The 27,930-nt window shown below is 44.7% G+C and overlaps 2 protein-coding genes across 2 annotated transcripts in view; both read right to left on the reverse strand.

Annotated features, from left to right (window-relative positions):
- Window positions 1-27,930, reverse strand: part of TARS3 (threonyl-tRNA synthetase 3) — a 556,255-nt gene that overhangs the window by 438,227 nt on the left and 90,098 nt on the right. The gene's annotated exons all lie outside the window — the stretch shown is intronic.
- The window catches only part of LRRC49 (leucine rich repeat containing 49), a 43,787-nt gene continuing 18,965 nt past the window's right edge, over window positions 3,109-27,930 (reverse strand). The window contains exons 11-17 of the mRNA XM_063142372.1: window positions 26,357-26,440; window positions 26,029-26,183; window positions 14,624-14,861; window positions 13,404-13,589; window positions 9,667-9,776; window positions 8,396-8,549; window positions 3,109-3,704 (exon numbers count right to left, since the gene is read on the reverse strand). Of these exons, the coding sequence (XP_062998442.1) occupies window positions 3,498-3,704; window positions 8,396-8,549; window positions 9,667-9,776; window positions 13,404-13,589; window positions 14,624-14,861; window positions 26,029-26,183; window positions 26,357-26,440 (1,134 nt within the window). The 3' untranslated portion in view covers window positions 3,109-3,497. The remainder of the gene's footprint in view (window positions 3,705-8,395; window positions 8,550-9,666; window positions 9,777-13,403; window positions 13,590-14,623; window positions 14,862-26,028; window positions 26,184-26,356; window positions 26,441-27,930) is intronic.

Consider the following 27,930-nt stretch of genomic DNA (forward strand, 5'->3'; position numbering starts at 1 on the left):
TACCAAGCGCTGCAGGGAGTGGCAGGGAGGGTTATTGTACTTATGCCCCGCTTCTGAACTTCTCAAAGACATGAAGAAGGGCTTGCTCTTTAAGGTAGGGTTCATCATCGACAACAAAGCCTGCTGCAGCATCCCAGTTGGGAGGGAATTCTGGGTGGTCTGAACCCTGGGAATTGCTAGCACGGACGTAACAAGCTGTGGTTAAGTTGGGCAGGGGAGAGAGGGCACGATCGTGTGTTCTATGTAACGCCTATAGCTCTTAATCATTTTTAAATGAAGTTAATGAAAGATAGGAGGGGGCACTGCGCTGAAGAACATACCCCCAACACTTCCTTGTGGCTGAGCATTAGTAGTATTGGGTTAGCTGTCTTCTAAGGAAGACCGACCTCCATTCTTGATCGTCTCACTGAGGGACACCAGTAAGGTTCTAGAGGATGCCCAATGGTTCCCCAGAACACAGTTTGAAAACATCCGTCTTACAGAAAAGCAGAGTTCAAGACTGGTGGAGACTTTGCTGTCTGAATGGACGTGCAGCCAATGCAAACACAGAACATACTTGTAATTCAAGGATCCGTACCAACTCCTAAATGAATTCTGCAAGAGAGCCTGCCACAGGTGACAGGTTATGCCTGGGCAGCCTTTCAACTGGAGAAACCGAACCTGAGTAAGCAGGTAACCAGGGATGAAGGAGCCTCAGAATTCTCCTTGTTGCAAGAATTCTTCTTCAGCTGAGGCAGACAAATGGGCAGATCCATCCCCACGTAGGAGCACAGCACTCCGAACTCAGCCTGCCAGTAAGATCAGGAAACCTTAGGGGAAAACCAAACCTGCTCTTTTCAACATTTCAAGAAACAAATCCAGGTAATGAAGGGATCTGATGGCTCTCTTACTGATCTTACGTATCAGATTCCAAGGAAGATAACTGGTGACTAACAATAGCCTGAAAACTTGTAAGTCATTAAAATTTAAACAATCCCTAATCCCTTAACTGCTAAAGTACATAATTTAGAAGTTACATTCTGCTAGGTTACAAGTTCAGTTTACAAAAGGAACTACAATGATCAGAAAAGGTTGAAGAACAAATCTATCACACTTTGGCATGACCAAGAAAAAAGAAAACAGGGTGGGACTATGCAAATGAAGGATAATGAAGGATCAACCTTGTCTGGATCCGGCCCCAGCTGAGAGGGCCCACCCTCCTCCTACCAACAGTCGCTGATGAGGCCATCAGAGGAAGGGGAAGCAGCAGCCCTTCCACTGTGTCCATGACCTTCTGAACTTGGCAACTAAGAATCTAGTGCCTAATTTTTTTTCCTCCTCCCTCCCAATCCGCATTCCTTTTGTGTCATGTTTTTCATAGATTGTAAGCCTGTGGGGGCAGGGACTGTCTTAAGAATTATTTTTGTAAGCCGCCTTGAGAGCCTTCTATGGCTAACGGGTGGGATAAAAGTGCTACAATAAATTAAAACAAATAATTGATCCGCAGACAAGTGCAGGCATGACTCACATGCCCAAAGAAGATGGGGCAGGACAGTCATCCAAGAGCCTGCTCTGTTTATATATAACGTACGAGTGGAACTGTAGTCAGATAAAAAGGAGAACTCAGCAGAATCACACACACACACACACCACGTTTCTCATGATGCTCCCTTGCTTAAAGCAGTTTTCTCCCAGGCCTTCCCACTTCCAGGATCAGAGTCAGGATGGGAGTCAGAGACTGAAAGAACTGGGCGTGTTTAGCCTGGAGAAGAGAAGATTGAGGGGAGACATGATAGCACTCTTCAAATACTTAAAAGGTTGTCACACAGAGGAGAGCCAGGATCTCTTCTCGATCCTCCCGAAGTGCAGGACACGGAATAATGGGCTCAAGTTAAAGGAAGCCAGATTCCGGCTGGACAGCAGGAAAAACTTCCTGACTATTAGAGCAGTGCGACAATGGAACCAGTTACCTAGGGAGGTTGTGGGCTCTCCCACACTAGAGGCCTTCAAGAGGCAGCTGGACAACCATCTGTCAGGGATGCTTTAGGGTGGATTCCTGCACTGAGCAGGGGGTTGGACTCGATGGCCTTGTAGGCCCCTTCCAACTCTGCTATTCTATGATTCTATGATTCTATCCTGCAGAAGAAGAGGTGGCACAGCAATGGGCTGGGCCGCGACCAACTGCTAGTTGGGCTCCACCCTTCCAAAACCGTCCCCATCAGTGGCCATCCCACCTCATAGAATCATAGAATAGTAGAGTTGGAAGGGGCCTATAAGGCCATCAAGTCCTGTTTGCATCAGAGAGAGATGGCGAGCTTGGCAGCAAAGAGCCTCCCATCAGCTCAGCAGGGACCAACTGTTGTTGGAGTCTCCTTTCCCAGAACTGCCACCTGGTTCTTAGAAACCTTCATTATGTAGCAGCATGAAAGAGCTAAGGGCCCGAGATGCTTGTTTGCCTGTCGTCGTTGTTGCCGCCATCGTCTTCCCTTTTGCTTCTTCCCCTCCCCCGTTCCTTTTCCCTTTTCTAGCATGTCTCTTAGATTATGAAAAACCGTGGTTATATAAAGTGCTTTGGAAGAAAGGCAGAATATTATTTATGTACTGATGTTGTTGTTGTTTATTCGTTCAGTGGCTTCCGACTCTTCGTGACTTCATGGACCAGCCCACGCCAGAGCTTTCTAGAAGCCTTTATAGAAGCCTGTAAAACTGCATTCTCTTTTGTCATTTCACACCTGGGTTTGCCACTGAACGTATGTTCAAGCGGGTCTTGCGGCCAACCCGAGCTTCTTAACGAGCGTCACTGTACGTTGAGTGTGTTGGATTCACATATTATACTTGAAATACCTTTGGTATATGAAGCAGCCTCAGGCAGAACAATTCAGAGACTTCGTTCTCGGTACTAGCAGGACCTCTGCGTCCCTCTTGCAGACCGCCTACTGCTGACAGCTGAAGCCCAGCATCGCACAGCTCCGTCGGTATCAAATAAAAACAATCCTTTAAAAACTCAGATTTGGGATTTATAAACAGAATAATTTATTAACTTTCAGTCTTCAAATTCCGGTATTTTAGACTCTGATATTCCCCCCACCCCACCCCAACCACAATAGCAAGAGTCAAGGAAACTGTTGAAAAGGCAAAGCATCAGAAAGAGAAAAAGGGGAACTTCTTTCCTTAAAGCGAGTGTTGTTCTAGTGTGGAAAGAGAAACCATGCCATCAACAATGACAAAACCAGAGAGGAGCAGAATCAGTAGGCCACAGCACAGACGCCAATTTATCTGCAGAATACTGTTTTCTGCCAGTGCGCATTCACACTGCTGTGTTTCTGAGCAAGAGAAAAGAAAGCTCATCAGAAAATGTAGGAAGGGCACATTTTACTGTGAAAATTAGGTTCCTTCAACGCAATATTCCTATACAGGTATTTTAAAAGGTGTCCTAGAGCGATGGCAACTTTATGCATCAATATAGGCCTTTGTGAAAAATGACAACATGATACGGAAATGCAGAGGAACCCACGACTTTAGGGTTTTTGATCGGTGATCCGCTGTAAGCAGAGCTTCATGTAGGAATCTTTATTGCGTATCTCGATCACAGCATCCCTGACAAGTTCAATGAACATCTGAGGCCAGAGTTTCTGCAAGGACTCGTTTTTCATATTGATGTCCGTTGCTTCCTTCACTAAGTCTTGAATGTAGGTTTGGCAGAAGTTTTTCCTGTCCTTCGTTTCCTGTACAAAAGAATCATTGTTGAGGGCAAAAATAAGGTAACAAATCCCCTCAGAACAGCAAAGTTTAATTATAAAAATACCAGAGACATAAGAGAGAGAAAGAGAGGCTGACAGGTTGGTCTCCAGAGAATGGGATACGCCGCAAGAGGTAAAGGGGATCTCTCTCTAGGGAGCCACGTTTGTCAGTGTAAGAGAATGCAAGTGTTTGATCTGTACCAAAGCTCCTTAGGCAGAACAGAAAAGTAGCTAATTTTCAGCTACAAAGCAAGGCAAAGCAGGCAAAAAAACCGAAATATCTAAGACAAATGCAAAATGCTGTCTCAAATCAGACATCAAAATCAAACTATGGTTTGGTCATTAGCTTCATGCCTTGGAGTCGTGGCCCAATTAGGAATATTCAAGGTATTACTTTTACTGTCTTGATAATTTGTGAATTTATTCACTTAGGGTGCAATTCAATGCATGTTTAGGCAGGAAAAAAAAGGCCTACGACGCCCACCGTTCTCCAGCCAGCAGGAAAAGAATGAAATGCTAAATCCCAGTTGAAATAAAAATGTTTCCAAAACCCACCTAAAAGAGTTCAGAGAAGAGTCGGTATTTTCACCGATCCGTCCGCTGCAACCTCAAGACCCCTTTTCTTTGTCAGCTCAGACCCCATCAGTCTACATGTGAAATTAGGATTCTTTGCCTCGGTGTACATCACTTTACACTTAGTTTTTTGTAAACGTGGTCGCAAACTTGGCTACCTTCACTGCTCACCACAAATAACTGTCAATTGATGAACAAGTTAAAAAGCACAAGCCCCCAATAAAGAACGCCCTTATCTGGACAGAGATAGCCTAGCTACAGTTATCCATGCTCTGATAACCTCTCGTTTGGATTACTGCAATGCGTTATACATGGGGCTGCCTTTGAAAACGGTCCAGAAACTTCAGCTGGTACAAAACAGGGCAGCCCACCTACTAACAGGGACTGGCCAGCAAGACCACATCACACCAGTCCTTTTACAACTTCATTGGCTGCCAGTCCAGGTCCGGGCCCGATTCAAAGTGCTGGTATTGACATTTAAAGCCCTAAACGGTTTGGGGCCAGGTTATTTGAAGGATATGTACCTGCCATATGTACCTGCCCGGACCTTAAGATCATCTACAGGGGCCCTTTTCCGTGAGCCCCTGCCAAAGGAAGTGAGGCAGGTGGCTACTAGGAGGAGGGCTTTCTCTGCTGTGGCACCCCGGCTGTGGAATGAGCTCCCCAGAGAGGTCCGCCTGGCGCCTACACTGTACTGCTTTCGTCGCCAGCTGAAGACCTTTTTATTCTCTCAGTATTTTAACACTTAATTTTAACTTAAATTTAAATTTACTGTTTTAACTCTGTATTTTAATTTTATATTAATTTTGCTGCATGGTTTTTATCCTGGTTGTGCTTTTTATACTGTATTTTGTATTTGTGCTTCTAACTTGTTGGTTGTTTTATTATGGTTTTAATTTTTGTGAGCCACCCAGAGAGCTTTGGCTATTGGGCGGTATAAAAATGTAATAAATAAATAAATAGTAAATGCTGGGATATCTCTCTTCTTGCATCCTACCATTGTGGGAATTGTCTACTTATTCTTACTCTCTGCTTTCTGTTCTTTAACCACTGGCCTGTTCTCTTGTCCCATGACTGCTACATTTGTTTAGCAGACTTACATTAGGGACTCCGTCAAATGCTTTTTGAATGTCCAAGTACACAATAACTTATACTGCCAATACTTCTTAAGTATACTGTTATGAGGGTATTACATATGTGTGTGCATTTTAAATTTTAATGTATTTTAATAATTATTTATTCATTATTAATTACATTTCTATACCACCCGATAGCCAAAGCTCTCTGGATAATTCACAAAAATTAAAAAATTAAAACACAGAACGATAAAACATAGTATAAAGCCTTTTTTTTAGTTTAAACGTTCAATATAAAACCCAAATTAAACAAACAAACAAAAAACAGCATATATAAAAACAGCAAAATTTTTATTATAATTGTATTTATTATTTATTAATTTTTTAATCCACAATTCAAAACAATAAAGTTTAAAAGTAATAGATTTAAAAACAACAGAAAATGAAACACTAAAAAATGTGTAAGGGCGCACTATTTTCTATTATTTTGTATTAAACTATCTTTCTGCTCTTTATAAAGCAGAGTTGTGTGTGCGCCAGGGGCATTTTTTGACCAATGACATCTCGAATAGCCATGTAATTTCGCCCGAGCCTGGCTTTATGAGAAACCTGATGAGAGAGAGGGAAAAAATTCTATTGTTGCAGCATTGAGGCTTTCTTGTTCAATTAACCTAATCCCCTTTTATGAAGGATTTCCAGCAAGCCCTATAACAATTTGCCCTCTGGAAGCTTGCACAGTGTTAAATCCAATTGATTTATAGCACAGCTGAAAACGTGAGGTCACAACTTGCTCCTCCAAACCACACAGCCCTGTTTTTAATGGGTAGTAAAAGAGGACAAATCCCTTCCAGCTGCTGGGATCTAAAAATATAATTACTCTTTGGTGAATATAACATGCTACTCTCAATAGTAAACTAGCTATCACGTTTATGATGATAGTTTGCTGTCGACAAGCTGAGTGGGCAGCTACCTTGCTTTCTCCTGTAGGATGTTCGGTAAAATCCACAGGTACACGCGGAACTTACCTTTCCTAATAATAAGCAACCTTCTACACACCTCTGAGAGAAAGCTGCACTTGACTCAGTCACTCGTTCCCCCAAGGGACCTCATTTGTTACAGACCCCTTTTTCTGCTCTGATGGAAATGGGAAGTGCGGGTTTATTATTGGCTTGCCCTATATGCCATTTGCTGCTTTAAATTCCTTGGCTACGCAGTCTCACTTTTATTGTGCTAAATGGGGACTGTGCACGCAGACATAGAATAATAGCTTGTGCAGCATAGCGAATCCGTGTATGCTTAGGGTGCTGGGAAGTCCTCAATTCAAATCCGATCTCAGCCACAAAAGCACGAGCTGGCCTTGGCCACGTCGCAACCTCATCCCACACCTGTAACGTATCATCGGTGGCCCACGCCACAATCTCACGACAGTTAGGCTACAAATCAGGCTGCTTTGAAGACTGCTTGGAAAACTAAAATTGGTTCAGGGAATGGGAATCAGACTGCTGACCAGATATGGCTGATCAGAGCATATATTGCCAGTTTTAAATCAGCAACAGTGGATGCCCACCCCGTGGAAGGCTCACCTGGCACTGAACTTATTGTAGTTTTGGACCCAGGTCAGTTTGTTTAATGAATTAGAGCAGTACGACAATGGGACCAGTGACCTAGGGAGGCGGTGGGCTCTCCCACACTAGAGGCCTTCAAGAGGCAGCTGGACAGCCCTCTGTCAGGGATGCTTTAGGGTGGATTCCTGCATTGAGCAGGGGGTTGGACTCGATGGCCTTAGAGGCCCCTTCCAACTCTTACTAGTCTATGATTCTATGAATTCAAGGTAAATTTTTCTATAATGTTCTAGCAGCCATGCTCAGCTGTCTTTCCGCTGCTACTGTTTTGTGTGGTCTTTGTTGTTTGAGCACAAGAAGGCTTACTTCTGAGTAGTCAGGGAGAGCCGCAGTGCAGAACCCCTGTCAGATGGAGGGCCAAATTCAATTTCAGATAAGCACTGAAGGACCACATTCCACTGGTGGGCGGGGCCAGAAGCAAAAGGGGCGGGGCCAAAAACACCAGCCTATTTTTAGTTGAAATCTACCAGCAACTAAACCTTATGAAAGGCATTTTGTCCTTTTAGAATGGGGAAAAAAACTCCACACACACGCACAACCCAGGAAATTACCAAATGACCCATGGTTGAGGCCAGAGGTCATCTGGGAAACCCTGGAGAGCTAGACTGAGACCGCCAATGGAGGACCGATTTAGCCCATGGGGCTGCAATTCCCCACTCCGACGTAGAGGATTGCACTATGAGTCTCTTTTTTATGTTATCCCCTGGGAGATTTTACCTGGAGGGTAGACAGTGTCTAAATAAATAAATTGAACACAAACTTTTGCACTTAGAGAGAGTTGAGGGATATGAAAGGGCATTAAAGTGGCCAGATCTAAAGACCGTGTCCCGGGCGGGAGGAGAGATACAGTCTCTCTCTCTCTCTCTCTCTCTCTCTCTCTCTCTCTCTCTCTCTCTCTCTCTCACACACACACACACACACACACACACACAGTGCAGCCTTCTCCTCCTGCAATTGACATTTTCCCCTATTGACTTAACCATGAATAGCTAAACGTCAGTCAATAAATAAATAAATCCATTTGCTTACTCCCACCTGCACATCCTTACTACAGCGTTTTGCCCATGAAACTCCAAGCTGCTTTATTTTGCAGCAGAATAAAAGCGAGGAGGGGGAGAGCCTGTCTTTGTGTGCATTCACTGTGCTGAATATCTCCATTTACAATAAAAGGTATGTGTCAGCTTATGGATATTTTTAATAGCGCTACCGCTAGGATGTGGAGCAGGAGGTATCAGTTATGTTCCAGTTCATCTTGAAATAAACTGTTTCAATGGATGGAAGTCAACTGTGCTGTTTCAAGGCACAAGAAAATATATAAGAAACTGATTAAAAAGTAGATGAGCTGCCACAACGAAAACAAACAGATGAGATTCTTCGTAGCGCCGGTTCCGTCCGGCCTCCTTACCTCAAGCTTCTCTGTCTGGGAATCTCTCGTGGTGTAATTCAATGTCGACCGACTGGCGTTTTCTCCTCCAAGCTTTTGACGGTCATTGTCATCTTCGCTCAAAGCCCCAAATTTCTTCCCCTTTGCCTCCAAAAGATAACACAATTGTTTCTTCCTGAGGACAGATAAGGAAAAAGAGAGAGGTTTGCAAGCCTAAGTTATTGCAGATCCTTACTGGCGATTGCAGACGTGGCCTTCCATTTGTGTTTGTCAATTTAAATTTATGAGTTCCTGGTTTATTGCATATCCTGTTGCTTGATGCACGCACAGCATTTACCCGTTCACTCGGAACGGCAACTACTAATATATATGTTTGACAGATACTGTAAATGAGTCTCTAAAATGAGAAAAGGGGTCAGGAAGAATCTAAACACACAAGAAGAAGAAATTAGAAATGTTAAAAACGAAACTTTAAGTAGAACAGAATGCTAAAGAAAAAGTCTTACAATTTTCCCACTCATGCCAGGAGAGCTATGCTGGCTGGGGATGCTGGGAGTTGTAGTCCAACACACTTGGAGGACACCAGATTGGGGAAGTGTTGGTCTATTCCAAGGGACTCAAGTGATCAAGGTAGTCAAGTGATCAGTAGGCTGTGCTAGGGCCGGTCGTCAAAAATTCATTCCGAAACCCTAACTGCCATTGCACTGAACTGCAAATATGACTCTTTGGCATAAAGGCCTTTGGTGCCTTTTAGTTCAGATTGACTGAGCGCCCTTTTTTAATTGTTGAATTACTCTATTGTTTGATTTCCGTTTTTCATTTTGTGGTGTTGTATAGGTTCCGTTGATGGCCATTGGCTTGTAAATAAATGACTGACTGACTTGACCGACCGACCGACCGAAAGAAAGAAACTGACACTTCTCCCAAAATCTCGAGCAAGGGTCTTCCCCACCCGTTACCAGAGACTCCCTCTTAGCCACTCCCCTCCCGTACCATCCAAACAGGCATCCTTTAGCACACACGAAGAGGCTGCCCCTATTTATTTATTTACTTATTGCATTTATATACTGCCCCATAGCCGAAGTTCTCTGGGCGGTTGACATTCCAATGCACTGGATGGGGAAAACCTGGCCATGGGGGAGCTCTATGGCTATGCACAACTGAACAGCACCACCTCTCTTGCCAAAACCTTTGCCTCTGAATGACGTCTTCCAAGCAAGATGACTTTGTAAACCGCCCAGAGAGCTTCAGCTATGTGATAATTAATGCTCTCCTACACATTTTTTTTTTACCTGCAGTCTCCAAGTAATGAAAGCAGGCGGCAATAGGGTACATCTGATGACGCTACGTAGGCCAAGACGCCAAAGAGTCTTTCCGCCATTATCATGTCATTCTGCGTGACCTGCGGAAGAGTAAAGACGAGAGGATTCGCACAGGCCCCATTCATGCACTTCAAAATGCTGTTGATGTCCAAACACTTTGATGGGGCTTGGAAGCCCATCTTGCTTTCTAGTAACCAGAGATGGCAGCATTCTTGCGCCTACATCCGCAGAAGCTGGTGCACACCTTTTGTACCCGCTGCTTACCGAGGAGCTTCTGCAGGCAGAGAGCTGGAAACATTTCATAGGTTTTAAAATGTATATATTTTAAATTCTGTAAGGATGCCTTGAGTCCCAGCATTGGGCAAAAGGTGGGATACAAATAAATATAATAATAATACTATAATAATTTGAGAGTGTATCTGTATTGCTGCCTTCCTTTAGCCCTTGACATGGGGCCCAACATATCTCCAGTTGTACTGATCCATTTAGGATCAGTACAAATAGAGGGAGAAAATGTGGAGGCAGTGACAGACTTTGTATTTCTGGGTGCAAAGATTACTGCAGACGCTGACTGCAGCCAGGAAATCAGAAGACGTTTACTTCTTGGGAGGAGAGCAATGACAAATCTTGATAAAATAGTTAAGAGCAGAGACACCACACTGACAACAAAGGTCCGCATAGTTAAAGCAATGGTATTCCCCGTAGTAACCTATGGCTGCGAGAGCTGGACCATAAGGAAAGCTGAGCGAAGGAAGATAGATGCTTTTGAACTGTGGTGTTGGAGGAAAATTCTGAGAGTGCCTTGGACCGCAAGAAGATCAAACCACTCCATACTCCAGGAAATAAAGCCAGACTGCTCACTTGAGGGAATGGTATTAAAGGCAAAACTGAAGTACTTTGGCCACATAATGAGAAGACAGGATACCCTGGAGAAGAGGCTGATGCTAGGGAAAGTGGAAGGCAAAAGGAAGAGGGGCCGACCAAGGGCAAGATGGATGGATGATATTCTGGAGGTGACAGACATGGCCTTGGGGGAGCTAGGGGTGGCGACGGCCGACAGAAAGCTCTGGCGTGGGCTGGTCCATGAAGTCACGAAGAGTCGGAAGCGACTGAACGAATAAACAACAATGGGGCCCAACATCCTGGTGCCATGTTGGCAAAGGAACTCTCTGCCTGCCCTATATTACAGGTGACGTCCTACTCCTATAGTAGATTATACTAGACCTTTAACCTACTGGTCACCAGCATTTAAATTTAAGGTTGCTGCTGGCTACCATATTAGTGGGTACCTGGTTAAATATGCACTTCAGATTTTTCAATGAAATCAAGAAGTGCTTTTCCTTTGGCGACCTCCATGCCAATTCAGGAGCCACTGCTGTAGCATGCAAAACACTTTATAGATCTCCCTCTTTCACCTTCACACCAATGTGTAAAATATGCAGTTATTATTTTCATTTTACAAATAGAGAAATAAAAAGAAGCAGTTTGCCCGAGGCCATGCAGCAAAGATCACAACTGAGTCGGCAATTATTAATGCTATGAATAACACATGGAATTTTAGTATCTACAAACCATTTCACACAATCACCCTTAAAACAAGTAGATAAGGTAGGTCAATATCTTTAGCATGTTCATATGGATTTGCCAATGGCAACAAGACTGGGATTTGGATTTAATCCCAGTCTTGGATTTAATCCTAGCCCAAGGCTCATCTACAATTTGTCCTCGTCATGCTAAACCATGGTTTAGCACAACATGCAATCGCAGCCATGCCTGCAACTCACACAACCCACTATATACCACAACACTCCTTTTTACTTCTGTGTGTGTGTGTGTGTGTGAGAGAGAGAGAGAGAGAGAGAGAGAGAGAGAGAGAGACGGGGAGTTTATGTATACATGTGTGCATGTGTACAGGGCTGTATACAACGGGGTGCTTATGCCTCTCTTCCTCTTCCACCGTCCATTCCCTTCCACAATCGGTGCTCACTGCTTATGCAAAAGAGATTTAGCACTTCCAGGGGCAACCTGAAACAAGCGTAAACCCTCATTTCTGGAAGGAGACAAATCAGCAGAGCTCCGCCAACCTGTCTCCTTCCAGAAACGAGCATTTCTGCTTGTTTAAGGGATTCCTCTAAGAAATGCTAAATTTCCCTTGCATAAGTGGGGAGCCCCTGATGGCAGGACCCCCCTGCTTGCATGAAGGAACCAGTGGGGATGTATGCACCCCATTGGATTCTGCCCATATACCGTATTTCTTCGATTCTAAGACGCACTTTTTCCCCCATATAAACATCTCTAAAAATGGGGTGCATCTTAGAATCGTGGGTGTGTTTATTATTTGTTAGAATCAAAGCTTTTTTTCTGTTGGTGGTACTGAAATTAGTGTGCGTCTTACAATCGATGGCGTCTTAGAATCGAAGAAATACGGTATATGTACGCAAAAACATACACAATACAAAATATTAATGTACATTTAAGGAGGGAAGCAGTAAATCTTTTTAGATTTTCAAACGGTCAAATTACATAGCATCCCCAATGGGTCATAGTTAAATTTTAAAAATATTCATTTTGGTTGATAATACAAGATTGTTCTAAAATGTTCTCATAAAAATAATTTATGTTTAGCTAAGAAAAATGTCAGCCCTGAGATAATATTAGAAATTTAATGGTGTGTTTTCCTTTATAAGTTCCTGAATTACTTAAGGGGAACTATTCCCTCTTCTTCCTTTTCCTCCCTCTGGGAGGTTTCAGTTGAGTTTAGTGTTTGGGCCTCCTCATCCTCTGCTCCACAATTAATGTGTGCCAGAAAAGAACTGAAAAGTAAATCTTACAATTTGTACTTCTAGATATATTTCATTAGGTATCTGATGTAAGCTCAGTTTGTAACAAATTATAAAACGATGGTTTCCAATTCTCAGTTCGTTTAAGGGTTTCCTGTATAATCAAGAGCACCAATTTAAACAAGCCAGACTTAACAAAAGATAGAATAGTCTCACAGATTATTATTTTTTTAAAAAATGCAATTAACCTTCTACTAAGGTCCTTTTTTGTTCTTTCTCTTTTTCTTTTTTTGCTTCTTGCTGACCTCAGGATTTCTCACTTCTTTTTTCCGATGGTTACATTTTCACATTTGTGACTGTTGGAATTAAAGCTGGTTTAGCTGATGTATCGATTGGCTTCTCTGAAGCAGTATGCCTACGTTGCTGGGGAACATGGGTGCTGGGGAACATGGGTGGGAGGGTGTTGCTGCTCGTGGCTGGTTTGAGGGTTCCCAGTCGACAGCTGCCTGGCCACTGTGTGAACAGAATGCTGGACTAGATGGACCCTTGGTCTCATCCAGCCTCAGGGCTCGTCTGATGTTCTTCACACAAAAGCCCAGCCCATGTATGCTACCTACGCAAATAAGCAATGCAACACAGGACAGGAAGAACGCCTTCAAGTCCTTCATGACTGCAGCAAGCATGCCGTGGATGAGAAGAACCCACCCCAGTAAAGTACTGCAGGACTCTTACAAGTATCTTTAAATTATTTTAAATCGTGAGAACACCTCTCACGCAAGCAACTTATTTTATAGACCTACATACTCCCACACGTTTTAGCCTTCGCCCAAAGGCCAAGGAGTGATTTTGTAGAACTGAACCATTGCTAAGCGCTGAGGCAATCCTTAACATGACAACCCGCCTCTTTTAAATATTGCCTTTTCTTACCTCTATCCCGTTTATTTTTTGCAGACTGAAATGGCTCAGTCTAAAAAGAACATAATACTTCCACAAGGTGAAGGCGACGATTGGATTTCCCTGAGCATCAACTGTTAACTGCTCAAGGCGACGGACTTGGGCTAAGGCATTGAACTGCTGCAACAGGACGAGGTTGGTCTCCTTGAATTTCAAGTGCTGGAAACGAAAAAGCAAAAAGGCGAGCAGAATCAGATACCTGGCGAAAGACAGCAGAGAGAAGAGGAACTGTTTGGACAACATTAGATTCGAAGGGCTTCTGACTAGCACAGCCAAAGAGACGAGTTTTAATGTCTAGGCTTCTGCCCTGAGAATTATGTATATGGAAGATAGATGGACAGACAGATATTTGGAGTGCCAAATAGGTCAAATTTGACCCTTTTCGGGTCTGCAGCTGCTGTGTGATAAATTGCCTGCTGTATGTGACATACCATACAAATAAATAAATCAGACAAGATAAATGAAGACACATCTACAAAACTGAATGAAGAAAAACTGACTGCAGATTTAGGATAGGCAAAAGAAAAAATTTTACACAATGCGTAATTAATTTATGGACTTCTTTTGCTACAGGATGTGGTATTGGCTATGACTTTAAAAGGGAATTCAACAAATCCATGGGGGGTGCGAGGAGGAGGAGGAGGAGGAGGAGAGGGAGGAGGAGAGGTATTAACTCGGATGGCTAAATGGACTTTCTGTTTTTCAGAGGCGCTGTGCCACTGAATAACAGCTGCTGGAGAGCAACAGAGGGAGTTATTGGCCTGGTTCACACATAATAAGAAGCCACCGTGGGTCAATTTCCCTGTGGGCCTTCTTGTTTCTGCGGTGACGGCCATTTTGAATACTCGGGGAGCGTCTTAGCTTTCTGTTATGTGCAAACTCAGCAAGGATTCTGGGTGACTTGTCCACTGCCCAAACATCCACCCTCACTGAGTTCGCATGTCATGAGAAGCTGCCACAGCAAGGGCGAGAGTCACCAACTTGGGTGGCACAACCGTGGCTAATTAACTATGATGGGCTATGGCACCCGTGGGTGCCAGATCACTGCCTACTTGTGGGCTTTCCAGAGGCATGCTGGACTAGATGGGCCCTTGGTCTGATCCAGCAGGGCTCTTCTTTGGTTCTTACTTGAGCCAGCTGGACATCTTAAGACTTGCCCAGACTGCTGAAAGATCAAGAACAAAGCTTCTTACTAGAGAATTGGGAAATTTGATCTTCAGTTTCGGCAACACTGGAACAATTTCATCAAAGTCTATGAAAATAAAGGAGATTGTGGAGACACTTCCAGCCGTCTGAATGCTCCAGTTTCGATCCAAGGACTCCAGAGCTCCGGAACCATACAGGTAAAGAGTGTCGCCATCGATTTCCACCAGGTGCGAGTCTAGGACGGACAGCCCTTGGGTAGCTTTGCTCAGAAGCGAATCAAGAGACCTGTGTGGAGAAGCAGAACCGTTATCTGAAAGCAGGACCCTGCTAGGCACTATTCTAGTGTGAGGATTGGCAACAGGTTTACCGCAGAGGTTCCCGTTGGAAATTCTATATACCGGTATATCGTTAACGTATAAAGGGTGGGGCAGGAGGGTTTTTCCTGCCCTGGGATGGATCAGGAAACAGGACCACTTTTGCTAGGGTATCCAGAGCTTTGAACTCCTAGGAACTCTAGTGATCTAGGAGCAATACCTAAACAGAAAAATGCACTCCTTGGGTTGAAAGGAAAGATAATCTTGGAATACGTTCTTTGGAAGGGAATGCTCCCGCCCCCACAACCAGTACAAGTGGCACAATGGTTACAAGGCTGAGCTGTGAACCAGGAAGTCCCTTGTGCAGAACTTGCCTCTGCCACAAACCCACTAGGTAGGTTCAGGCAAGTTACCGTCTCGACGCTCTGCAACATCATTGCTTCTCGTTGAGAATTGGGCGGCCCTGCGCCTGTCAGTTTGGCAGTAGAAGAGATTTACACGCGTGGAAATTCAAAGGAAACCGCTTGGCAAACCGCCCAATGAGGATTGAGCCTGCTCAGTCGCATCTAAGACCATGGAGTGTTGATGAGTCTGCAGGGGGCGATAACGATTTGGTAGCTCGACAGCCCCCCCCCCCCCCCCGTTTGCTGATAATAACTGGGGAGAGGGAAGCTAGGTTCAGGAAAACGCATGCCTTGAGATTTGAAAACACCGCTAAGTTGTTCTGGACCCCAGAACTGTTGTTTGTTTAACTGGATACAGTTGTTTTTATACTGTTTATGTTTTTGATGGTTTTAAATTTTGTATACTTTTTAATGTTCACTGTTTTTAACTTTTGTAAACCGCCCAGAGAGCTTTGGCTAAGGGGCGGTATTTAAATGTAATAAATCAAATCAAATCAAAATCAAATCAAATCTATCTGCACTATATGGGTGTGGGGAAGGTGTCAAGAGGGAAGAAAGGGGAAAGGACACCTTTCCTCATTCTTTAGAAACTTACACTCTCCCATGCACACCCTTTAGCAATAAAGTGCTCAGGTGGCAGCCAGGCCCAAACCGGAGCCCTGTATAACGCAGCGAGGGGAAGGCTTCAGGGAAGCGGAAAAGGAAAGGGGTGGGTGGGGGCAGAAGCACCCTTTGTCTGCCTTTTCCCGCCTCCTGAAACCTCTCCCCCACCCAGGATACTGAACATGTGAACTACCTAGGGTGACCATATGGAAAGGAGGACAGGGCTCCTGTATCTTTAACAGTTGTATTGAAAAGGGAATTTCAGCAGGTGTCATTTGTATATATGGAGAACCTGGTGAAATTTCCTCTTCATCACTAAAGCTGATTAAATTTAAAGCTACATTAAAGCTGTAGGTGCCCTGCCCTCTTTAAAATCTGGTCACAGTATAGCTGTAGTATAGCTCCTGCAGATTTAACTGTTGTGATGAAGAGGAAATTTCACCAGGTGTGACATGCATACAAATGACACCTGCTGAAATTCCCTTTTCTATGCAACTGTTAAAGATACAGGAGCCCTGTCCTCCTTTTCAAATGGTCACCCTAGAACTACCATCACGGCCTTCGCCACCTGCTGTAGCTCAGCCAAGCAGGGATTGCGGCCCTCCTCCCTTCAGAGGCAATTGCAGCCAGCCGCCCTCTGAGGAGGAGAGGAAGAAACAGTGAATTGCCCCCATCACCACCTCTTCGAAGAGGCTGTTTTTTATTGTTTAATGAGCCAAATCAGTCCCTTATTCCTTGCGTATCACATGCAGGGATTCGTTTACCTGATATTGCAGTTGAGATAAATGTATGAGAACTACTTTAAACTATGCTTTACAAACACTGTATTAATCACGTTAATTACTTTGCTCACTGCCTTACTATGGACCCCTTTTGCTCATTTAACGTAAAATAATTCTCATCTGATTTTCTCCATCAAATATTTGGGATAGGGGGATATTTAAAAAAAAGAAAAAAGAACCTGATTTCATTTGTCTTCTAAGCACTTAACTGGCCAAACCTATACTTGGAAGAATCCAGTCTTTTTGCCAATTTTTTTTTTAATTGGCAACAGCATCAATTGGGCATATTTCTGGAAATATAAAGGAGTCTAGGGACCACCCAGGGAATGTTCAATATGCATTAAGTTTACTTTCCCTGGACTGTGCTGTACAGACTCAATCCTTCAGATTCCTCACGTACAGAAATAAGGAGGGGGGGCAGAGAGAATCCCAGTGAAAACTGGAACAATAAAATTAGAAAGGAACATAGCTGCTTTGACTTTTTTTTAATTAAAAAAACACATTGTGCCTCTCAAGAAGCCCTTATTATACTATGATAGACACAACGAGCTTTATCACACCAGGGTTATACTGTGTGCAATCACTGCGAATTGCGTGCAAAGGACTCTGAAGTTTTCCAGTTTATAATCTGCTTTTATTGTGAAGTTTTCCAGCTTATAATCTGCTTTGACTGTGAAGCACTCCCATGCATCCTGCTTTAATTGTGCTATAAAGCCAAAAGACCTGTCCTATTTTGGTACTACTTTTGGAGCGAATCTTTTGTTGTTTTCCAAGCGGCCACTGGGGGTGCAGGAGCAGGATTTGATAGGTTTAAAGAAACAAATGCTTACATTTGCGTAAGCTTTAAAGATAAAGACATCAAAATTGGCAGAGTAATAGATATTAAGGAGTGCTTTAAGCATACCAAATTTGAATTGGATTGGGTCATCCGTTGATTTTTTATGATTTTTTTTTTTTTTTACATTTCCCCCCTTAAACCCTTTGCAAAGGATGTTAGGAGCGCTGCCGCCCGGGGTGTGATTTAGCAACAGCAACGCCGACAGCTTAGCGCTGTAGGGGATAATTCGAGGGAAACAGGTACGTGGTGTGAAGCTAAACGTCAAGGGGGTGGGCAAGCAAGGTAGCGATCAAATTTTATTTTATTTTTTGCTCACCCTACTAGGGCGTCATATCAGAGGAGTCTTTCCAACCCAACTACACAACTGCCTTTCTCTTTTCTTTTTTTGTAACTGCTTGGAATTCAACCTGGGATTTTCTCCATGCAAAGCTCCCACTTCACCCATGAGCTGAAAACTCCCTGTTCATCTTGACTCCGTCACCCAAACTTATCGTAGACCATTTCTACAGAAGGAGGGGATCAGACGCGTACGCAGAGCATTATGGGTTCTAAGCACTCTCCGCCGCCCCCTCACCAAATCTCAGGGCAATCCCTTTTCGTTCCTCAGGAAGGAATAGAGAAGCTCAAACACTCTCCAAGGGTGTGGTAGATGACAGAGACGCCACCCCTGAGAAGGAGAAATGTATCTCATTCTCCCCATTTGAAACTACGATAACTTAAAATGCCGAACTTGACTCATAGAATCATAGAATAGTAGAGTTGGAAGGGACCTATAAGGCCATCGACTCCCACCCTCTGCTCAATGCAGGAATTCACCCTAAAGCATCCCTGACAGATGGTTGTCCAGCTGCCTCTTGAAGGCCTCTAGTGTGGGAGAGCCCACAACCTCCCTAGGTCACTGGTTCCATTGTTGTACTGCTCTAACAGTCAGGAAGTTTTTCCTGATGTCCAGCTGGAATCTGGATTCCTGTAACTTGAGCCCGTTATTCTGTGTCCTGCACTCTGGGAGGATCGAGAAGAGATCTTGGCCCTCCTCTGTGTGACAACCTTTTAAGTATTTCAAGAGTGCTATCATGTCTCCCCTCAATCTTCTCTTCTCCAGGCTAAACATGCCCAGTTCTTTCAGTCTCTCTTCACAGGGCTTTGTTTCCAGACCCCTGATCATCCTGGTTGCCCTCCTCTGAACACGCTCCAGCTTGTCTGCGCCCTTCTTGAATTGTGGAGCCCAGAACTGGAGGCAATACTCTAGATGAGGCCTAACCAGGGCCGAATAGAGAGGAACCAGTACCTCACACGATTTGGAAGCTATACTTCTATTAATGCAGCCTTTATCACAAATGGGAAAGGACCAGTCCCTTCAGTGCTTCATCCAGTAAGTGAGCTTGACCCCAATGTTTTTATAGAGGACCAGGGAGTGTTGCATAACTCCAGTGTGGCCACAACTGGTATTTAACAGCCTTCCTTACTGGCTTGGATGGACTCCCCGTAGTGCCTTCTTTAGCCTATACTGGGCAGTTGTGCACAGGTAGACTCTCCGGTTGATAAACCTCCGGTCCCATGCTGGGGCCACGCCAGGCTCAAATACTGACACTGACAGCAGCACAGTTTCCATCTGCACGTGCTCCACAGTTTTAACATAAACGCAAAGATCTGTTTGTTTTATTAGCTCCATAATTGTGATTTATGGAAATGTAACAGAAGCTCAGAAAGGCAAAGACTAAAGAAGCCGCTGACAATGACCTGACAAAAGCCTCTTGAGTTGGGAAGGGAAAGGAAGTTCCAACTGCAATCCAACATCTACTTACTCCAACACAGGCTTCGTTTAATAGGACTGCTCTAGAGTAAACGGTGCTGTGAACTACAGACCCGTTTACCAGAAAGGAGGAAAAACTGAAAAAGTTCACTGTCTGGAAAATACCCAGGGCCGTTATAAACTTTGCAAACCTATAACACGGTAAAGTTGTTTGGGTTATTTTGATTTTAAAACTCGTATTTTGCCGTTTCATTTTTAGAGGAGAAAAGGCAAAGTGATTCTTCCAACATCTTATTCTATAAAAGTAAATTACAGCTTCCAAAAAGAACGTGGAGAGTTATTTTACACATTACATTTTATTACAGAGGGCTTGGCTAAAGAACCATGGCGTTCATGATCAGGAAATTACTAAGAATAAACTAGCTTCACAGCCCGTCCCAAAGTAAGTAAAGAAAACATTGCACAAAGAACTTTGATTTAACTGGATGGAGGGGGAAATAGCTTAATATTATTCTAATGCAGCGTTCTCAGGGCAAGGAAAGGGGCGAAGCTATTAACATTAATAGATGCTACTGTAGGATACAACGTATTCCACACTGTGATCAAAATATAAATGATGTGAACGTGACTTACACCTTTCTTTTTAAATGCTCTCTGTCCTTATTAGACTCTGTGGAGACTTTGTTCACTTTCTGTTGAGGGGTCTGAACAAATGGAATTAAATTGCTTGCTTCCATCCCTTGTCCTTGCATATCTGCCCTGTACTAGTAAAGAAGTGAGGTCTATTTCCTACCTGAAAAGGAATGAACAGGTGAGGGGAATCATAGAATAGTAGTGTTGGAAGGGGCCTATAAGGCCATCAAGTCCAGCCCCTGCTCAATGCAGGAATCCACCTTAAAGAACACCTGACAGATGGTTGTCCAGCTGCCTCTTGAATCCCTCTAGGGTGGGAGAGACCACAACCTCACCAGGCAACTGATTCCATTGTCGTACTGCTCTAACAGTCAGGAAGTTTTTCCTGATGTCCAGCCGGAATCTGGCTTCCTGTCACTTGATTCAAAGAGCTTTTAACCATTAAAGCCCTGAGCAGCTTGGAACTGGACACCCTGAAGGATCGCTTCCTCCGGCATGAACCTGCCTGGTATTTGAGACACACACAGCCTGGTGACCTCCCCACCACCACCCCTACTTTGGACCACCCTCAACTATTACGGTGTCCTACGGGTGGTCAAAATAAATAGTCATGATAACTAGAGGCCTTCAAGAGGCAGCTGAACAACCATCTGTCAGGGGTGCTTTAAGGTGGATTTCTGCATTGAGCAGGGGGTTGGACTCAATGGCCTTAGAGGCCCCTTCCAACTCTACTATTCTATGATTCTATGATAACCCACAGCAGCAGAAACCAATGCAGGGCTTCTCTGGGAGCCCAAACACTACCCAAGGAGAGCAATTTGAGGACTGGAAAATAGCAAGGGAGCCCTCCTGATGGAGAATCAAGGTGTTCGTGGAGGTGGAGGCAAAGTGGATTGAGGGGCACTAAGACCACTAAGGGTGCAAGTGGTTACAGTGTGAAAGGAGTGGCAGAGGTAGCTTTTTTTTCTCCTCTTCTCACAGTCTTAGAGCTCAGGATCATCCAAGAAAAACAGTAGCAGATTCAAGACGGACAAAACAAAGTCCATTTCCACACAAAACATAACCACGTTATGCAGGGCCGGCACCTAGGGCAGGCCCCTGCTAAGAGGCTCCAGTGAGTCTGGCTCTCAGTTTCTTAACCAGGACTAAGAAGGAGCCCAGGACTGCGTCTGTACCAGAGTGAGGAAATCACCACTCCAAGATCTGAATGTAGAGCTTTAAGAAAAAAGAAAAAAAGACCTGTATACAGAAAGGATGTCAAGATTGATCGGGTTCCTCTTGATGTCGACAAAAATTCCAGCTTCCCTAAGTTTCTATTTTAAAATCCTGAAAGAAGCATTGATGCCATTATTTCAAAGATCCCTTTTTTCGTCTCGTGTTAAAAAAAGAAAAGAAAGAAACTTAAATAAATTGCAACCATTGGCTTTGGCAGGCAAACTCAAAGCTATGAGAAAAAGACCAAAATAATCCCAGAAATTATCTTATGAATCATCAACAGAGTAACAGTTAAAGAACAGTTTCTGTTAAAATAACACAGGTGCAGGCGTCAACCAGGGAGGCAGACAGTTCAACTTGTGAGGAGCTGTTCAGAGGAGCCTATGTTAACGAGATCTATTCATGCACAAAGAATGAAAAACTTCATTCAGCTGATTTTGCATTATCTGCTTGTTTGTTTGATCTTATTAACCTGGCTGTATATTTTGAGTAATGCTCCTAGGGCCCCCTGACTCCACACAGGGTTTAAATACCACTGACAAAGTAGTATTTGGGAAGATTGCTGAATCTATGGGGATCATATATTCATTTAACTATTAATAAAATCTCATTTTTACCAACTATTTAAACCATTAGCAAGTATTTTAAAAAGCAAAGTAAGTCAAAAAGGAACATTTTAAAAACGTAATACGTTTATGCTGTATTATGATGCTGATGATCCAGGGAGCACGCTCCGTTGAATTGGGCTTGACCTGGGATTGATTCCTACAGTCTACAACTGTAAGCCCTCGAGATTGTCAAACCTAAGACTCACTTCCACCCCAACCTGCAGTGGAACGTGAGACCCACTGTTAATTTTTGATCGTCTATGCTCATATCTCCTAGAATCATAAAATAGTAGAGTTGGAAGTGGCCTATAAGGCCATCAAATCCAACCCCCTGCTCAGTGCAGGAATCCACCTTAAAGCATCCCTGACAGATGGCTATCCGGCTGTCTCTTGAATGCCTCTAGTGTGGGAGAGCCCACAACCTCCCTAGGTAACTGGTTCTATTGTTGTACTGCTCTAACAGGAAGTTTTTCCTGATGTTCAGCTGGAAACTGGCTTCCTTTAACTTGAGCCCATTATTCCGTGTCCCGCATTCTGGGATGATCAAGAAGAGATCCTGGCCCTCCTCTGTGTGACAACCTTTTAAGTATTTGAAGAGTGCTATCATGTCTCCCCTCAATCTTCTCTTCTCCAGGCTAAACATGCCCAGTTCTTTCAGTCTCTCTTCATAGGGTTTTGTTTCCAGACCCCTGATCATCCCGGTTGCCCTCCTCCGAACAAACTCCAGCTTGTCTGTGACCTTCTTGAAGTGTGGAGCCCAGAACTGGACGCAATACTCTAGATGAGGCCTAACCAGGGCCGAATAATAATAATAATAATAATAATAATAATAATAATAATAATAATAATAATAATATTTATTTATTTCTTACCCGCCTCTCCCTTTGGATCGAGGCGGGGAACAACATTAGAACAGGAATCAATGCATCTTTAAAATTCATGGTTTAACATTGATCTAAATAGGCCTGCCAGAAAAGACTAGTCTTTAAAGCTGCCTTAAAATCACACAGAGAGTTAATTTTACAAATCTCCTCCGGCAGGCCATTCCACAATCTGGGGGCGACAGAAGAAAAGGTCCTCTGGGAAACTGATGTCAGCCTAGTTTTAGCTGACTGAAGTAAGTTCACCCCAGAGGACCTGAATAGAGAGGAACCAGTATCTCACGCGATTTGGAAGCTATACTTCTATTAATGCAGCCCAAAATAGCATTTGCCTTTTTTGCAGCCCTATCGCACTGTAAGCTCATATTCAGCTTGTGATCTACAACAATTCCAAGATCCTTCTCGTTTGTAGTATTGCTGAGCCAAGTATCCCTCATCTTGTAACTGTGCATTTGGTTTCTATTTCCTAGGTGTAGATGTTGACATTTATCTCTATTAAATTTCATTCTCTCCTCACCATCTCTCCCTTGGTCTGTCTTTCTCCTTCAGAAAAGTTGAATGGCAGAAATGAAAAAGTTGGCGGTGTGACTAGTGGAACCAACCCACGGTCAGGGTTTCCAACTATGAGCACGTGTCATGACCTTCCAGTTGAAAACCCATTGGCCTACAAAGAGACTGGTGAGGGTGCTAAGAATTCACCCACCCAAACTACAGTTCCGGGGGTCCCTGGAAAGAGAGAACAAACTCATGCTTGTAGCGCAAATATGTTCTCTATTTCAGGCACAGTCTGCATATTACCACGTATCGTTATCAACTGTGTACCATAAGCATCACATTTTGGTATGGTATAACCACACCACCCATAGCCATTTGGGTATGAGACAGCTAGATTGTCCATAGTGCACACACACCCCTGAAGTAGAAGTGGATTGTGCAGTTTATGGAAACACCAAGTATTATTTTTCTGAAGAACAAAAAAGAAGATCTTCTGTCAGCCAACACAGGAGGAGGTGCTTATGAATTAAAACCGTTTCTTGAATAAACAGCACACTTCCGTAGCTCAAGCTGGCTAATTATACTGCATGCAACTTGGTTTACTTTCTTGAGGTACCTGGATCCCATTATTTTCCAAGCAACTTTTGACAGCCCATCTAATGCTTTACTTAGAGCAGGTTGTGTCCTGGACTGTGTGGGCAGATTTGGGGGAGGTAACACAGGGGTGGGGGTGGGGTGACCCAGGCGTATGGTGGAGACTGTTGTGGGGCTGGGTGGGACGGCCATTTGGCCCTCTGATTTAAAGTACTGCTTTAAAGACAAGCCGGAGCATGTTCAGAGGAGGGCAACCAGGATGATCAGAGGTCTGGAAACAAAGCCCTATGAAGAGAGACTGAAAGAACTGGGCATGTTTAGCCTGGAGAAGAGAAGATTGAGGGGAGACAGGACAGCAGTCTACAAATACTTGAAAGGTTGTCACACAGAGGAGGGCCAGGATCTCTTCTCGATCCTCCCAGAGTGCAGGACACGGAATAACGGGCTCAAGTTAAAGGAAGCCAGATTCCGGCTGGACATCAGGAAAAACTTCCTGACTGTTAGAGCAGTACGACAATGGTACCAGTTACCTAGGGAGGTTGTGGGCTCTCCCACACTAGGGGCATTCAAGAGGCAGCTGGACAGCCATCTGCCAGAGATGCTTTAGGGTGGATTCCTGCACTGAGCAGGGGGTTGGACTCGATGGCCTTGTAGGCCCCTTCAAACTCTGCTATTCTATGATTCTATGATTCTATGACTCTAGGAGCAGGGGTGTTAAAAGAAGTTAGAAAGCAGCCACGGAAAGTCTAAACACACATTCTGAAAGCTGCCCAGGTTTTGCAGTATAGGACAATGCAGCCAGATAGGCTTGCTTAGCTGAAACCTTGGAAAGAAAATGCTTCAAGCACATGAAAGAACACAAACAGCAGACATGCAGCTCCCCTCTGGAACGTACGCTGGCTTAACATAAACTTTCTTCATCGTTTCCCAGTCTCAAATGCCGGGGGCAAGGGTCTGCCTTTGCATGACAGAAAGCTTTGACGAGAACTTCCCCCCAACCCCAACTAGCAAATCCCTTCCATTCATTTTGAAAGGAATTTGACCATCCAGTTGTAGAACGCCTCAGGCGGCACGTTTGTCCCACATTCCCATCATTAATATGATGAATGACAAAGGTTAGAGTGAGCAAGAGGACGAGGACCAAACCCCCCTGGAGCCAGTCCCCAGAAGACAGAACACTACTAGCGACTGAACTACTTTGATCATGGAGCTGCATGTCTCTCAGAACGCAACTTGAGCAAAGGTGCCCTGACAAGGGAAGCGGCGGGAGGGGGAGAAGGGAACAGATCAAGAGGCTATTTGGTCGTCAATGGAGAACAGGCCCTGCTTGCCATGAGACAGTGAAACGTAATCCCCGAGTGATCAGGTGCTGACAAATGAACCAGGGGACCCTGGGAGCAGGGCTGAGGCAGAAGGAGGCTTGGCCCTGATCAATGTGGTGATGCAAAGGACACTCAGCTCCTCTGGGAAGAATCCTCTTCAGCTAGCAAAATCTAGATTGACAACAGTTACCCAGAGGACCTTCTCTTCTGCTGCTCCCAGACTGTGGAAGGGCCTGCCGGAGGAGATTCGTCTACTTAACAGTCTACTAGTATTCAAGAAAGCTATAAAGACTGATCTCTTCCGGCAGGCCGATCCAGTGGAATTTTAAGATGTTTTTAGAATGTTTTCAGGATGTTTTTAACAATGTATATTATGTTTTAATTCAGTTTTATGTATTTTATCGCTTATTGTTGTTCCCCGCCTCGATCAAAATGGAGAGGCAGTTAAGAAATTGATGATGATGATGATGGCACTGTCCAGCCAGCCAGACCAGGGGACCGGAGAAACCAACGAGCGCCTCCCTGGCCTTAAACAGCTGATGCTCCAGCCTTGGTTCCTCAGTCTGTGGGGGGCGTTGCTAAACAGACTCCTCCTTCCCTGCGGGCAGGGCCACAGCTCAGTGTGACAGAGCCCCCGCTTTGCATGTTGTGATACAGCCCCTGCTTTGCATGCTGAAGGTCTCAGGTTCGATCCCGGCAGCGTCTCCAGGTAGGGTGAGGAAAGAATCCTGCCTGAAACCCTGGAGAGCCGCTGCTGCCAGTCAGTGTCGACAGTCCTGGGCTAGATGGACCAAGGTTCTGACTTGGCCTAAGGCAGCCTTCCTATGTCCCAGTCCCTGACCCCCAGCCTGCGAGGCAGAGAGAGCCCGCTGGGCCCTGACACAACGCGAGAGAGCTAGTTGTATCTTGTTGTGCTTGAGATCTACCCTGGGGCATCTATTTGGGCTAGGTGGATGGCCGGCTGGGAGGCCTTCTGGGCTCATGCTACAGCAAGGACAATGCCTCCATACCTGGCTTCCTCAGGAAAGACGTACGCAGCACTTCTGTTGTTCTGGCAGGATTCGTTCTCTTTGTTGTTCTCTTGACTGGAAGACAGCAGGGCGAAACGATTCTGTTGGTTCTCCCACTGACGGGCAATATTGCTAATTGTCAAGCGTTTCTTCTCCTGAAATGAAATGCCAGACATCAGGGATGGGGAGACAACAGGCTTCCAGGAACCCCAAGGTCAGCTTTCCCAGCTGATTCCCAGCCAGCATGGTGACAGGGCAAGAAGCTGTAGATGGGAAGGAAAGCAATGCCCAGTTCTGCTTAGTTTTCACCCTTAACACAGCCTGGTACCTTCAGTAAGGTCTGCTTATGGCTCTCACGCCTCTTCTCTTCCTCTTTTCTTAGCGCCACTGATGCCAAGCGCCTTTCTTCTTCCTAGGTCAACAAAACAACTTTACAGTGAGACTCACAAACTTGCGGGGAGCCACGTCAGTCCATCAGAGAGAGAAAAATAAATCCCAAAGTAACAGCAGTGCCATCCGTTTATTAAAAACTAGCAGATGTGTGCAGCTTCACACGAGTTGGAAGAGCCCTTAGTTTGATACAGTGAAGCCTTCAAGGTAACCTGTTTAATATCAATAACATTAAGCTTGTAAGATTTTAAGTAGATATTGATGAAAAGAAAATTAAGAAACTACTTCAAAACAGACTTTTCTTTAGATTTGACCCTTTACTTAGGCACTAAGCTATTACAATCACAGGTCATTCAGAGCAGGGGTGGGCAGAAAGTTTCGGACTTCAACTCCCCATTTCTCGGCCACACTGTCAGGGGCTTCTAGAACTTGACGTCCCAGAGAACTGGAGATCTGCCTTCTGAATTACTCTGCTTTAGAGTTCTGCCAAACACAGTTGTTTCTATTACTGCTGTTGAATATGCAAGATATATTTTTTAAACCATGCATTCTGCAACTGCCTTCCCCAAACACAGGAGTCCACCTCTCTTGTCTCCCTTCAGACCCTTTCCAGAAAACCGTGGGCTTAACGGTTGCGTCTTCCCCAACGCAAACTAAACCTAAGTATTGCAGCTGAACTGAACACACGTTGCTCGCCTTGCCTCCCTCGTCCTCTCTTCACCTAGATCTAGCTTGAGAAGGTAAGCTCCTTGGGGCATAGGCAAGAACCTGCCTGCTTTGCTGACTCTCTGCAAAGCGCCACGAAGCACTGATGGCACTGGGAATAATAGCAACAATCCTAATGATTTGTTTATTTAATGGGAGCCATGAGAGGCCACGACTGTGAGCATTACAAGCAAATGCGGATGCCTCTCTCTCCTCTCTTCACTCGCTGAAGGGCCTTGGGTGTCTGGCTGCCTCTCCTTTAACCCTCTGATTTGAATGCAATCTGTATGAAACGGGTGTAAAAAGAGCCCAGCCACCAGCTGTTCTGCCATGCTAGCGGCTCCTCCTGGTGGACAATGTGGACTGACGCGTATCGGTGCTGCTGCCAACTTCAGATGCACAACCAGAGAGCGACAGGCGACAGGAAAGGAGCGACAGGCAGCGCTATCGTGGCTCCTAATGTGTGTGTTTGTGGGTCAATGGCAGGGGAGGGGGAGAGTGGAACGGATTTAGATACGGAGGTACTACTAAGAGGGAAAGGCAGCCTGGCTCCAGACACTGGTCTGAGGAGGCTGCTGGCAAGCGCCATCCCCACCCGCGCTCCGCCAGCAAGATCTGCGTTAGCAAATGACACCAGCCGGATGCCAGCAGACCAAGAGCTGCTGGGAACTTGCTCCTCTTCCCTTCTCAAACGGCTCTGCACCCTGCTGTCAGTTGCCATGTGGCTACTCAAGCGAAGGGAAGGGCAGGCTGGGCGTGGTCACCGATCCAAGGGCCAAAAACTGCTGGGGGTGGAAGGCATACAGA

This window comes from Elgaria multicarinata, chromosome 16, assembly GCF_023053635.1.
Source record: "Elgaria multicarinata webbii isolate HBS135686 ecotype San Diego chromosome 16, rElgMul1.1.pri, whole genome shotgun sequence".
In the NCBI taxonomy this organism is placed as follows: Eukaryota; Metazoa; Chordata; class Lepidosauria; order Squamata; family Anguidae; genus Elgaria; species Elgaria multicarinata.